Below are 14,080 nucleotides of genomic sequence, written 5' to 3'. Positions count from 1 at the left end.
TGAAGCAAAATTCACCCCATGAGTGAATTGTTTCTTTCCAATTTCAAAATACGGCGGAATTAATGGCAAATTAGCATTTTCAGCAGCAAAATACAACCAATAACATCAAATAAGTTGATTATTTTTACTGAAAATCAAAATCTACTACCTCCCATTGAATTGACAAAGCGCGAATAAATATACCGATAAAATCAGGAATGAGGCGTCCATTGGAGGTCCTTCCAGTAGGGTCCTTGAAGAATGATTCTCCATACGGCAAATAATTTGCTTGGAAGCTAGCAGTGGTGTTGATGTAATTATTATTTCCAGGATCAAAAATTGAATCACCGAACACGAACAGGGCAGGTGTTTGATTAATAGGGCTGCGAGTACACACAATTGGGGTGGCAAAATGTGCAACCAAAACAAAGATGCACAAACTTGAGATCAAAGCCATTACAGTGTTATAAGTTTGGTTTATATTTGCATAGAATTGGAATTATATATAAATACTAGTGATGTGCAGAATGATTTTATAAAAAATAAAATATAAATAAATAAAAAGGTGTGCATCCACTATCGACTCGACGTGAAGACTTGTATTGAAGAAGTGTTGGATGTTTGACAATTATTTTTGGCTAGTAAATGTTGGGATATGTGAGCATATATTTTGTAAATAGTATATATTGATGTGGCTCAAAATAGTGTAATTTTTTTTATTGAAGAAGGTGTTTTTTTGGGAGCTTTGGACTCTTCCATAACTTTGGAGTTGTTTGAGTCATATGACATTGTTGAGCTATTGTATTTTAGAGGGTACGGACAGACCAAGATATATATCGCTGGATCAGTGTAGAATATACCATACTGGGCTTGAATGTCCTTAAAGAGAGCGAGATATATGTGTCTCAACCTGAATATTTATTTATTATTATTTTTTTATCATTTTATTTTCAATTGTTATTTATTGTATTGTGGTATATACATCAAAGTAAGTTTAAGGAAATTCAGCTTTTGTTACAATTTGAAAAAGTATGGATATCAAGATAGAAGATCTCAACATCATTTCGATTCGACCGTGCTGGATCTCTTCAAGAGATGGACGGATAAAATATTTTTCTCCTTACTCAAGCGAAGGAAAATATAAAAACTTTTTACCTTATATTTTTTAGATCGTATGAGATTAGATTTTATTCTAATTGTTTTATTTCTATAATATTTCTTGTGATTTGACTTGATTCTGATTCAATTCTTGATACTATATTGTTGCATGTTTGCTTCTACAAGATATACTACTAAAAATGGCTGTTTGGAGTTGGACAGAGCAAAATGTCACAGAGAAATAGTCCTGACTTAAATCTTTAAAGATAGTACTATATTTTTCTTCAATTTCAAATTGGATAAGTGGAAAAAATAATTATTTCGATAATTTAGAAGAAAAATAGTACATAAGGAATCTCAACCTATATATGTACTATTTTTCTTCTAAATTACTTAACTATGATCAAACTTTTTTTTTCGTTCAATTAATTAAGAATTGCCGGTAACCGTTCAGCAAAGAAAGACAATTCATTTCTATATCATAGCAACTAGACAGTGATGCGATTTTGATTTCCCCATAAGGATGATCGAGTTGCTTGAGTAAGAGATCTTCCAAATGTGGGGTCCCAACTTTAAAACTCCCTGAATATTTTTTTGATCAAGCTCGTTGCACAATTAAAAAAAGGAGGGGGGGGGGGGGTCCCTTTATTTTATGCATCAGAAAGATATTCGTATCTCTTCAAAAATATAATTAAAATAAATGTTCATAAAAAAGATTTTTAAAAAACGAAAGTCATATTTTCCCTAAAAAAAAATTCAATTGAACCAAACACTTGATGCCACATTTCCTAAGATTATTTGATTTAATACAAAACTACTCCCACTTGTCCCAATTAGTTGTCCTATTTCTTTTTTTTTAAGAGTTAAACTATGGGAAGTTGGTAACTGATCAGTGATCAATATTTTAAAATGTTTCATCAAATTGACATGAGAAATGTTGTTAAATTTTAATATAAAATATTAAGTTAAGCGAAACATGATCACTAATTTGTGACTGAACGAGTAATTGTTTAATAGATTTTGATCTGGCAGCAGTTGGGAACAAGTAAACGAGTATCAAATGAATCACATTTTTTTTGCTTAAAAAATAACATCGTTTAGTTCGGAGTAGTTTTATATATGTACTTTTGATTCTTCAATTGTTAGTTCACGCGTATTCTTTACCAACTATTCTTTCTTAAAATAGGCATTATTGGTTTGAAGAATAAATAATACTACTAGTTAGTATTATAAAATCAAGTACCAAACACATGGATAAGTTTCTTTGTATTTTTTCATGATGCATAACATCAACCTGTGCAAACTCTTCACTTTCAATGCCACCCGTGTCGGATTCTCCTAGAATACACTACTTTTGGTGAATCCGACACATATTTTTGAAGAGTCCGAGCAACATAGACATCAACTTAGCATTTTCTCGCTTCTATTTCAGGTGAGTAACTCAGACACATATATATTTACATTTATTTAGTATTTCAGACTATACCTTGACCTTGATAACTCTAATCTACATTCACGTTCATCTTCTTAAGATCCAATAATGGATGAAAACAGAGAAAGATAAGTCATTGTAGACAAAGAGGGAAATTTTTATTGATCTCAACCAAATGAACATTGCATTTATTCCAACTTATTTCTCAACTGAGATATGAAGTCATCTCATCAAATCTAAAGATTGGCTATGTTGAAAGTTCAAAAAAGGATTTTAGGTTGTAACTTGTAAGGTGCTACAACATCTGGTGTTCCATTCCATAGTAATTCCGAGTATTTTTGGTAGGTTTGCTCAGAGGGATGAGTGGAGTCAAAAAAACAAGTAATCTTTCACATTGTTACATAACTCGTACTTTTTTACCTGCCTATTCCCTCCAGAGCTAGGAATCCCTCGAAATGGACCTGTTCCACAACAAGTCGTCTCTGATATCTTAACACCTAAACAAAACAGAAAAAAATCACAAGTAAATTAAGACTGAGGAAACATTTTTTATATAACAACAAACATTTTGACTCTGTGTTTTCTCTACATAAATAGCTTGTGTAATTTCATTTTGTTTTGAACATTGCATATACATTCTACTTTGTTAGCAGAGCCATGAAATTGCTGCTTCAGTAAAATCTGTTGATCCATTCTCTTTTAAGGGGCAGCCGAGATTACAAGGTGGGAATTGAACCCTCACCAACCAGCTGAGAATGTAGCTAGTCAATCAGTTGAGCTACTAAAATTCTCCTCTATGATCAATTCTGGTTCTTTTTTTTACTCTTTTTTTTAAAGGTTTCTCAGCCCGTGTCTATACCAGCATAGGAGTCCAACTAAATCTGGATTCTCACGGGGAGTGCTACATTGAGGGTAAAACTCTTTTTAACAAAGACAACTCTATACTCAAATGCTCGAACTCGAGACCTCTGATTGAGAATGAAAAAGTATGTACCATTCCACCAACTCCTATTGGAACTTCTTGGTATAATATCTACTCCTAACATAAAAATACTTGATTTTGACTTCAATGAGGTAGAACATACCATATTTTGCTGGATTATTAATGCTATCTGCAACTACTTTGAAGAAGTTGAATATTGTATACTTAAATCCAGGCAATTGCTTCTCTAGTTGTTTGAGCATTTTTGGAAGAGCTGAATTAAACATTTTGGCCAAGTTTGTGGCCTTCTCCATGCAACTTCCATTTGTAACTCCTTTTTGAAGGTTGAGAGCCCTAACAGAAGGGAGGCAACCTAATGGACCCAAAATAAGCATCACAAACTTTCTCCCTCCTTCCTTGTAAATCCCCTGTTGTATTGATAGATAGTTAAGAAAAGGTAATAACCAATAATTAAGGTGTAAGTTACATATGTTTTTTATCCTCATCTCTTTAAGCACAGTACCAAGAATTATTTATAGCTTATTTAGCCAACCTTTTAGAAAGTCAAAAATTATTTTTTAAAAGGAAAATTAAGGTGTTTGACTTTCTTTTTTTAGAAAACAAATAAGTACTTCTGAGTAGTCGCAGCAGAGGTTGTTTTTAACGCTCAACCAAGTTCAAGTTTCTACTCTAACTAGTTATGGACATGCGTTGCACGTGTATTCCTATCAAGTAATTCAATTTTTTTTAAATGACATGAATATTAGAAGAACATACATGTGCAAGTGTTTCCAATTTGAAAGTGAAAATATATGTTGCAACACTATAAAACAATTGCAAAAGACGCTATAATGTTACTCTTGAAAAATATACTTCAAAAGACGCTATAATGTTACTCTTGAAAAATATACTTCAAGTAGAATATTGAATAATCTTGCTGATTTATATTACTAAAATCTAAACAAAATGAAGCTTAATTACTCCATTCTTATAATATTACAATCAAAATGTCCAAGAGCAAAATTGTCATCACACCAACCATTTGAGTTTTAACACTACAGAAAACTATCATCAATATAGATTGCTCATATTTAAGAAAATTATTAGGCTTAATGTCGCACAAATGTAAATGGGACTCTCATTTTAATTTGAAAATTAAGTTTTATTCTCATTCATACAAATCGTAGAAAAATTAAAAATGAAACAAAAAGGGTGAAAATTATGAACAATATATGCATGTGTTTGCAACAATATATTACATAGACGATAAAGTAACATAAATAAAATCTTTCATTCAAAATAACAATTATTTAGCAATCTTTATTTAAATTAACTTGAATTTAGACAATTTATAATATGGATATCTGAGTATATTGCATAAATTATTCAAGTATTATCAGACTCATCCTATATTAATAGAAGTTTTGCTGATTAATTAAGTAACACTTACAAGAACAATAACACAACAACAAATAAAAATAAATTCCCACAACAATGCAAGATGATACAAGAATTACATAAAAATGTTGATTTTGCATACCAAATTTAATTTGGACAACCATGCCTTGACTCCAAAATGGAAAAAGAATACTTAAAATCATGTGGTAATAAACAAAAGATCTCAAGGAATAGGTCATCTCTTCTACTTCTGAGTTCAACTATTCTACTGTAAGAAAGCTTATTTNGATTCTGGACTGCCAAATTTCCAGATTTTAAATTTTTTCCAAAAATGACTATTTCCAAATTTCAAGCTTCTTCAAAGCCACTTCAAATTGTCGGATGTTACAAATACTTAAAATCATGTGGTAATAGACAAAAGATCTCAAGGAATAGGTCATCTCTTCTATTTCTGAGTTCAACTATTCTACTGTAAGAAAGCTTCTTTTTTTTAACTTCAGGATGATGTCTATTCTTCTCCTCAGTTCTTTATGACATGTTATATCATTCATCTAGGAAGAAGATTAGAGAACCGTAGATAACAAAAAAGAAAAGAATATGATGATTTAGAGACAAGCAAATTGTGGCTATAATTTACTGGTATTTATAGTGATATTTAAGTATCTTTTCACCTACCAAAATTCAATAATGGGGCACATTGAATCATGAAACATAAATTTTATTTTTGGTTTCATAATTCAAAGAGTCACTGATTGGAAGAGTTTCATACATTGTTTTATCTTCTACTTTAATTAAATTAATTAATCTAATCAATTATAATGCCATAACACAAGAAACAAAATGTAGTTGTTGAGCTTCATATATATTAGTATGTAATTGAAATATTAATATTTAACAAATGCAAATTACTATTCAACAAAATAAATTTGAAAGATGAGATTGAATGAATATTAAGTTGATTACCTTCAATACAGAAGTCAAATTCCCCATAATCATATGTACATATTCTCTATCGTAATTTGGGGAAGTCGAATTTGCTAGTAAAGGGGCAACGAAATCATTACTGCCACTGCTAAAAATATATACACCATTGGAGAGTATCTGTTTTCCCCACTTTCATCTTCAACAGTTTTCCCACGTTTTTGAAATATTTCAACTGACTACTAAGATCTATAACCTGTCAAATGGAAACAAACAGTATCAAATTCAAACAATAATTACATAAAAGGAAATATTGTTACTTACAGAGCCACTATTGGTTTCAGCCAAACAACCAGAACCGCCTGATGCAAAGTTCTCCATCAACCAAATGTTTCTTCCCAGTTTCAAATTACGGCGGAATAAATGGCAAATTAGCATATTCAGCTGCAAAATACAACTAACTATAATTATGTTCAGGTCAGCTTGCGCATAAGTTGATTATCTACTACCTCCCACAATTAAATACTTTTCAAAGAATTGACGAAAATGCAAATAAATTTACTGATAAAATCAGGAATGAGACGTCCATTGGAGGCCCCGCCAGTAGGGTATTTGAAGAATGATTCTCCATAAGGAAAATAATTTTCTTTGAAGCTAACAGTGGAGTTGATGTAATTATTATTTCCAGCATCAAAAACTGAATCACCGAACACGAAAAGGGCAGCTTGATGAGGTTTTTTATGGCACACAATTGGGGTGGAAAAATGTGCAACAAAAACAAAGATGCACAAGCTTGAGATCAAAGCCATTATTGTTGGTTTATATTAGCACGGAGTTGGTAATATATATAGTACTAGTGAAGTGCAGAATGATTAATAAAAAAAATACCTGTTTGCAAAGCCGGAGTCAGGATTAAGAGTTTAGCGTCAATCAATTTTGTTAGGGATTCACAAATTAATATACATATATATTTAATTAATTTTCTAGTACAAATACAACGTCTACAAAAAAGCTACTGATTTCGTCTAAACCCACGAACCCCCACATACCAATTGATTGAAAAAGTTTTTTTTCTTAAAAAAAAAAATCAAAGACCCCAGGGCCACTGTATTAAAACAAAATAATATGTACACACTCAGGTGGCCCAGCGTGTGCTGGCTGACAATCATTAACTTAGCAAACATGATGTAAAATCTTTAAAAAAATTCAGTTGAACCAAACACTTGACACCACATTCCCGAAGATTATTTGATTTAATACAAATTACTATTCCCACCTGTCCCGATTAGTTGTCCTGTTTCTTTAGAGTTATTAGTATTATAAAATGAAGTACCAAACACATGGAGAAGTTTCTTTGTATCTTTTCATGATGAATAACATCTAACTCCCAGTCTAGCATTTTCTTGCTTTTCTTTCAGGTGAGTAACTCAGACACACATATATTTACATTGATTTCGTATTTCAGAGTATACCTTGATCTCAATAACTATAATCTACATTCGCGTTCATCTTCTTAAGGTCCAATAATGGATGAAAACAGAGAAAGAAAAGTCGTTGTAGACAGAGGTATTTTTTTATTGACCTCAATCAAATGAACATTGCATTTATTCCAACTTATTTCTCAACTGAGATATGAAGTAATAACATCAAATCTAAAGATTGGCTATGTTGAAAGTTCAAAAAAGGACTTTAGGTTGTAAGGTGCTACAACATCTGGAGTTCCATTCCACAGTAATTCCGAGTATTTTTGGTAGGCTTGCTCAGAGGGATGAGAGGAGTCAAAAAACAAGTAATCTTTCACATTGTTACATAACTCGTACTCTTTTACCTGCCTCTTCCCTCCACAACTAAGAATCCCTCGAAACGGACCTGTTCCACAACAAGCCGTCTTTGATATCTTAAAACCTAAACAAAACAGAACAAAATCACAAGTAAATTAAGACTGAAGAAGAATTCTTTACATCAACATACTACTTTGTTAGCAGAGCGATGAAATTGCTGTTTGAGTGTTTAAACTGAATATTAAAGACAGACAAGAAAACAACTCATATACATGATTTTCTGTTATATCTTTCCATTTCCTTTTTGTTTGTTTCGAGAAATCTATTGATCAATTCTCTTTTAAAAGGCAAGCGAGATTACAATATGGGGAATCAAACCCTTACCAACAAGGTGAAAATTTAGATAATCAATCAGTTGAGCTATTAAGATTCTCCTTTATGATCAATTCTGGTTCTTTCTTCTACTTTTTTTTTAATGTTTCTCAGTCCATATCTGATACCTGCAATGGAGTCCAACTAAATCCAGATTCTCACATGGAGTCCTACATTGAGGGTAAAACTCCTTTTAACAAAGAAAACTCCATACCCAAATGCTCGAACCCAAGACATCTGGTTAAGAATGAAGGAGGACATACCAGTCCACCAATTCATATTGGTACTTCTTGGTAAAACAGCTATTCTTACATAAATCAACAGTGCACAATATATAATGGAACATTAAAATACTTGATTTTGACTTCAATGAGATAGAACATACCATATTTTGTTGGATTATGAATGCTATCTGCAAATACTTTGAAGAAGTTGAATATTGTATACTTAAATCCAGGCAATTGCTTCTCTAGTTTTTTGAGTATTTTTGGGAGAGCTGAATTAAACATTTTCGCCTTGTTGGTGGCCTTCTCCATGCAACTTCCATTTGCAACTCCAATTTGAAGGTTGAGAAGCCTAACAGAAGGGAGACAACCTAATGGACCCAAATTAAGCATCACAAACTTTCTTCCTCCTTCCTTGTAAATCCCCTGTTGCATTGATAGATAGTGATAGTTCAATTAGAAAAAGGTAATAACCAATAATTAAGGTGTGAGTTATGAAAAAATGATAGTCCACGTGTTTTTTTGATTCTTGTCTCTTTAAGCAAAGTACAAAGAATTATGTATAACTTATTTAGCCAAACTACTATTCAACAAAATAAATTGGAAAGATGAGTTAAGTTGATTACCTTCCATACAGAAGTCAAATTCCCCATAATCATATGTTGATATTCTCTATCAGAATATGGAAAAGTCGAATTTGCTGATAAAGAGGCAAATATATCATTATTGGCAGTGCTAAAAATATATATAGCATTTGAGAGGATCTGTTTGGTCTTTCTTCTCCCCACTTTCTTCTTCAACAGTTTTGCGACGTTTTTGAAATATTTCAACTGTGTTTGAAGATCTATAACCTGTCAAATGGAAACCAACATTTAAAAATAAATTAAAAAATTCCACCTAATATTGATCTAACTATCAAATTGAAACAAGACTTACAAAGCCATGTGCGGTTTCAGCCAAACAACCAGAACCGGCTGAAGCAAAATTCACTCCATGAATGAAATGTTTCTTCCCAATTTGAAAATACGGCGGAATTAATGGCAAATTAGCATATTCAGCTGCAAAATACAACCAGAAATCAAATTCTTCACCCATGTGTTCGGGTCAGCTTGAGCATAAGTTGATTATTTTACTGGACATAAACTACCTCCCACAATTAAATACTTTTTCAAAGAATTGACCTAAACGCGATTAAATTTACCGATAAAATCAGGAATGAGGCGTCCATTGGAGGTCCTGCCAGTAGGGTACTTGAAGAATGATTCTCCATACGGCAAATAGTTTGCTTGGAAGCTAGCAATGGTGTTGATGTAATTATTATTTCCAGGATCAAAAATTGAATCACCGAACACGAAAAGGGCAGCTTGATGAGATCTTTTATGGCACACAACTGGGGTGGCAAAATGTGCAACCAAAACAAAGATGCAGAAGCTTGAGATCAAAGCCATTATTGGTGTGGTTTATATTTGCACAGAGTTTGAAATATTTATAGTACTAGTGAAGTGCAGAATGATTAATAAAATAATACTTGTATGCATCCACTATCCACTCTATGTAAAGAGTAAGTAAGTTTTTCAATTGATTGAAAGAGTGTGGGCTGGCTGACAATCATTAACTTACTAAACATGTTAAAACATGATGTAAAATCTTAATTATATTCATAAGTCAACTGAGTTAGGAAGGAATTAGAATTTGTGTTTAGGTACATATTAACATTTCTTCAATGTCTATATATATATCATGAAAATATGTTTTTTTTTTGTATCATTTATTTCCTTTTTTAGTTTATTTCATGTTTTATAATAAAAACTCAAATAAAAGAACCTAGGGTTAGATGCATTTTTTTTTTCCGCAAATTTACCACTAGATAGTGTCTAGTGGCCTTTTATTAAACATAAAAAATATCAATAGGGATAAGGGCAAGCAAGGGGGGCTAGGCCTTACCTTACTAATCCTAATGAAGTGTCTACTACCTAACAAGCATGAAGAGCTAGAGAGAACTAAGTATTTTCTGATCACCACAGAGTTTGTAATACACTCCATGATGATATTACAAATGAGGATGCTTAAATAATGTAAAAATATGCCAATCAAGAAGAAAGTTGAGTTATCAATCTCAAACTATCTATTGCAAACACATGAATTAAAAAAGATTGATTGCCCATCAAAAGTAACTTGAAGTATTTTTCTCTTGTCTTCTTCTTCAAACCTATCCAACAACACTTGATAATTCATACTTTCTTTAAGGATTTATTGGATCTTGTTGAACCTATTGATATTGTCAAATGGTTCTGCTTTGCCTGTCGCATCGGTAGGTGCCTTGGAACAAACTCCTTAGTCATTTTACCGTCCCAACTATGTTGCCTTCCATGTGTCTTCTTTTTGCTTCTGTTTGCTTCCACTTCTTTGTTGCCTAGGTGATATATCTCCTTCCCTAGCCACTCTATCAAAGCACATGTCCAGCATATCTTCCTCATCTTCATCAAGAGAATCCTTGCCAAAATCAAGCATATTGTCTTCCTCATTTTCATCAAGAAAATCCTCGCCCAAATCAATTGTATTTGACACTAAGACCCTTGACTCATTCTTCTTTGCAATCACACATTTAGGCACCAATACGGGAGCTTCTGGACTTAATTTGCTATTCAAAGTAGGTGGTGAGACCTGCTTTTCTTGGATCAAATCGTTGGCATTCTCTATTAACTTTACTTGTTGTCCAGTAGTGTTCGATAAAGCATCAAAGTTATTTGAACATAATAGGTCTCTTGAGGCATTACTAATATCTTGCCTCTTCTCACTGTCATAAAAATTTCCAGTCGCACCCTTTTCACTACATGGAGAATTATTTTGACTAGTCGGGGAAAGGCTCCGATTACTAGTTGAATTTTTGTGTGCAACCAGTGTCCAATTTTTAGTTGCATTCTTGGTTTCAACTTGCAAAACATGCTGCCCAGAATTTTCAGCATCTTCAACATCAGATGTATCCATTAGTTTGCGTCCTGAATCCATTATTTTTTTGCCTGAACCAACTTGCGGCACATCAACCCCAACTCTTGGCGTTCCCTTTTTGTTTTCGGTCGTTGTTTGAACACCAATATTACTTGTAACAACATCCATTGAGTGTGCACGATTTTGCTCAGAAGGGACATCAACCAACTGCCGATCTAAAGAAGTAGCTTTACTTTGATTGATATCTATAGCGTTTCTTTTTTCATTTAGTATTTCTCTTGCATCAACTTTATACTTTTCACTATCAATAGTACCTTTTGTAGCAACTTCAATGGTATCATCAATTTGTTTGTTATTTTGATTTCTTTTTGAGATCAAACGACAACTATCTTCATCATGACCTTGGTGCTTACAATAATTGCAATACAAAGGTAGATTATCATATACAATCTCCTGAAAAACCTCCATCAACTTACCAGATTTTCCATCCACAAACTGCAATCTTATACGATTTGGAAGCTTTTCTATTAGATCAAGTATAACCTTGACCCTAGCTGTGCTAGGTCTTGACTTGATTTGAGTAGCTTTATCTATAGCTATTGGTTTCCTAACTGCCGATGCTATAGACAACAAAGACTTCTTTGCAAACAAATCTGGAGATATGTCATTAAGGGTTAAATAAGAAATTTGTACTTAAAATCTATAAATACAAAATTTTGTCATTCTTGATTAAAAAATAAAATGAAAAAGGGGTAAAAATGTCCTTAAACTATAAAAAAAAATGTCATCAGTTAATAGATTGATCTAAAAAAAAGTACTTGCTTTCAATAGTTTGGTCCAAATGTTCTTATTTGTTACTTAATAAGTCAAAAATGTAGTTTTTCCAAATAAGTATATATTCTTTTTCTTTTTAAACACATAATTTTTCTAATGATGATTGTTTTTTTATTAGAAAATGTTTATGAATTGTTTTTTTTTTTAAATAATTCAAATGGGTTTAAGAAATTAGGCTGATTTTTTTATAAAAGTTAATGATGTGGCTGAATCATCGTTCACCACGTGGAAAAATTGATTTTGCAAAATTAGATGGATTTTTAGTTAACCCATAATGGCATGGATTAGCCTTTTCTCAAACGAAAATAACATAGATGAGCCAAACTTTTAACGGATAGTATAAATGAGTTTTTTCTCAAAGTTCGATGACAAATTTGAGCTTTTTCCCTTTTTTTTTGAGCAAATTTATACCACTAGACAATCATCTAGTGGATTTTTATTAATAATAAACATAAAAAATTCTCAATAGGAATAAGTACAAGCAAGGGAGGCTGGGCCTTACCTTACCAATCCTAATGAGATACCTATCCTCTACTAATTAACAACCATGAGGAAAATACAAGCTAGAGAGCACTAGATATTCTATGATCATCATAAAGTTTATAATACACTCTATGATAATATTACAAGTGAGGATTTTTAAGTAATAAAAAATCATAAAAGCCAAGGAGAAAGTTGAGTTATCAACCTCAAACTTTCTTTTACAAATGTATGAACTAAAAAAGATAGATTGGCCTTCTAAAGGAACTTGAAGTATGTTTCTCTTGTCTTCTTCTTCAAATCCGTCCAATAACACTTGATAGTTCATCACTTCTTGGCTTTATTGGATCTTGTTAAAGTTGTTGACACTATCATATGATTCTGTTTCGCCAGTCGCATCGGTAGGTGCCTTGGAACAAACTCCTCATTCACTTTACCATCCCAACTATGCTTTCTTCCATGCTTCGTTTTGTTGTTGCATTGTTGCCTAGGAGAAATATCAGCATTCCTAGCTGCAATTGCAAAACAATAATCCAACATTTCCTCTTCCTCTTCCTCTTCCTCACCTTCCTCATAGATGTCCTCATCATCTAGATTAGCAAATTTATTTGGAGACAAAGGACTACTACCACCAAATTGTAGTTGTTTGCTAGTGTTAATAGGTGTAAGAGAAGCCAATTTTTTAATATTAGAACTCACCAAATGATCACTTAAGATTGCAACAAAATATGTTGACGATGACAAACCTTGTCGGGGAGTTACTAACTTGGCACCACTAGTGTAATGACCCTCCAGGTCATTTTTTTGTAAATTAAAGAATTCTTTCCCTCGTTTAGAGCATTCCTGTAGCGACCCCAAGTCATTTATGACTTGCTGGCACTGACTGTTCGGTCGCCTGGTCGTTCGTTTGGGTTTTAGGCCCGTTTCTCTGTTTTGGAGATTTTTTTATAACTTGAAAAGTTGACTTTGGTCAACCTTCTTGGAAGACGTGCTCAGATGAAAATTCTGACAGCTAGGTTAGCTTCGGAAGATCGATTTTGGTCTAGAACGACCCTTTGTTCACTTCCCGAGGCTTTAGATGGCAGTTGTGGAATCTGGCTCAAAACGATACTGGGTGTGGGACCCACTTTTCATCGAAGCGATCTCCAAATGGAAATTCCGCCTTCACCGTTGAGTCAGAAATATCATTTCCAATTAGATTCCAAATATGGTTTGTATTTTTTCGACTCCGAACGAGTCCAAAACATCGAAATTTAAGTTTGAAGGGTTGTAGAATTTTAACGCGGCGGTGACGTGGCAGAGCCATGCGACGCCACGTGGCAGCAATGGAAATCTGGAAATTTCCAGATTTTAGGACGATGTTCGTCCATTTTTTTCCCTCAACTTCAACATAAGATTTCTCCTTCATTTTGAATCCAAATTAGGTGCTTCAAAAGGCTAACTTCAAGAGAATTTCGTGGGGAATCTAGCGGTGATCTTAGAAACGCGAGGGGAGGCTTCGTTTGAGGTAAGGAATCGATTTTAGCCACTGCTAGGGTGATTTCCGGATTGAATTGTTGTTGAATTTTGAAATGTGAGATCTTGATCATCTTAGGTCCGTTTTGAGTCATTCTTGAGGCTAACTTGTAGAGTTTTTCGCAAGGATCGTCGTGGTATAATCTGTTTGGGTTGAAAGGGTCTCGTTTTTCCA

The 14,080-nt window shown here is 33.0% G+C and overlaps 2 protein-coding genes and 1 pseudogene across 2 annotated transcripts in view; all 3 read right to left on the bottom strand.

The window, feature by feature from the left end:
- The window catches only part of LOC125873491 (GDSL esterase/lipase 5-like), a 1,767-nt gene extending 1,331 nt beyond the window's left edge, over positions 1-436 (bottom strand). Inside the window, exon 1 of the mRNA XM_049554420.1 lies at positions 149-436. Within this exon, the coding sequence (XP_049410377.1) occupies positions 149-436 (288 nt within the window). The remainder of the gene's footprint in view (positions 1-148) is intronic.
- A 2,320-nt stretch (positions 437-2,756) lies between these two features.
- LOC125872130 (GDSL esterase/lipase 4-like) lies at positions 2,757-6,559 on the bottom strand (annotated as a pseudogene).
- Positions 6,560-7,321: 762 nt separating this feature from the next.
- LOC125872128 (GDSL esterase/lipase 2-like) lies at positions 7,322-9,575 on the bottom strand. The gene is made up of 5 exons (XM_049552808.1): positions 9,329-9,575; positions 9,064-9,185; positions 8,754-8,978; positions 8,289-8,553; positions 7,322-7,655 (listed from the first exon to the last, which is right to left on the bottom strand). The coding sequence occupies exons 1-5, from the start codon at positions 9,573-9,575 to the stop codon at positions 7,414-7,416; spliced, it is 1,101 nt and encodes a 366-aa protein (XP_049408765.1). The 3' UTR covers positions 7,322-7,413.
- Positions 9,576-14,080: the final 4,505 nt, after the last annotated feature.

The sequence above is a fragment of the Solanum stenotomum genome, chromosome 8 (genome assembly GCF_019186545.1).
Source record: "Solanum stenotomum isolate F172 chromosome 8, ASM1918654v1, whole genome shotgun sequence".
NCBI classification, from domain to species: Eukaryota; Viridiplantae; Streptophyta; class Magnoliopsida; order Solanales; family Solanaceae; genus Solanum; species Solanum stenotomum.
This window is presented reverse-complemented; position numbering and strand designations above follow the sequence as displayed.

Excerpts from the sequence above, each read along its gene's own strand:
- LOC125872128 (XM_049552808.1), bottom strand. The coding sequence starts at position 9,575 with ATGGCTTTGATCTCAAGCTTCTGCATCTTTGTTTTGGTTGCACATTTT. Across the intron at positions 8,554-8,753 it reads ATTTGACTTCTGTATGGAAG|GGGATTTACAAGGAAGGAGG; the intron begins GTAATCAACTTA and ends TCAATGCAACAG. Across the intron at positions 7,656-8,288 it reads TCATAATCCAACAAAATATG|GTTTTAAGATATCAAAGACG; the intron begins GTATGTTCTATC and ends TGTTTTGTTTAG.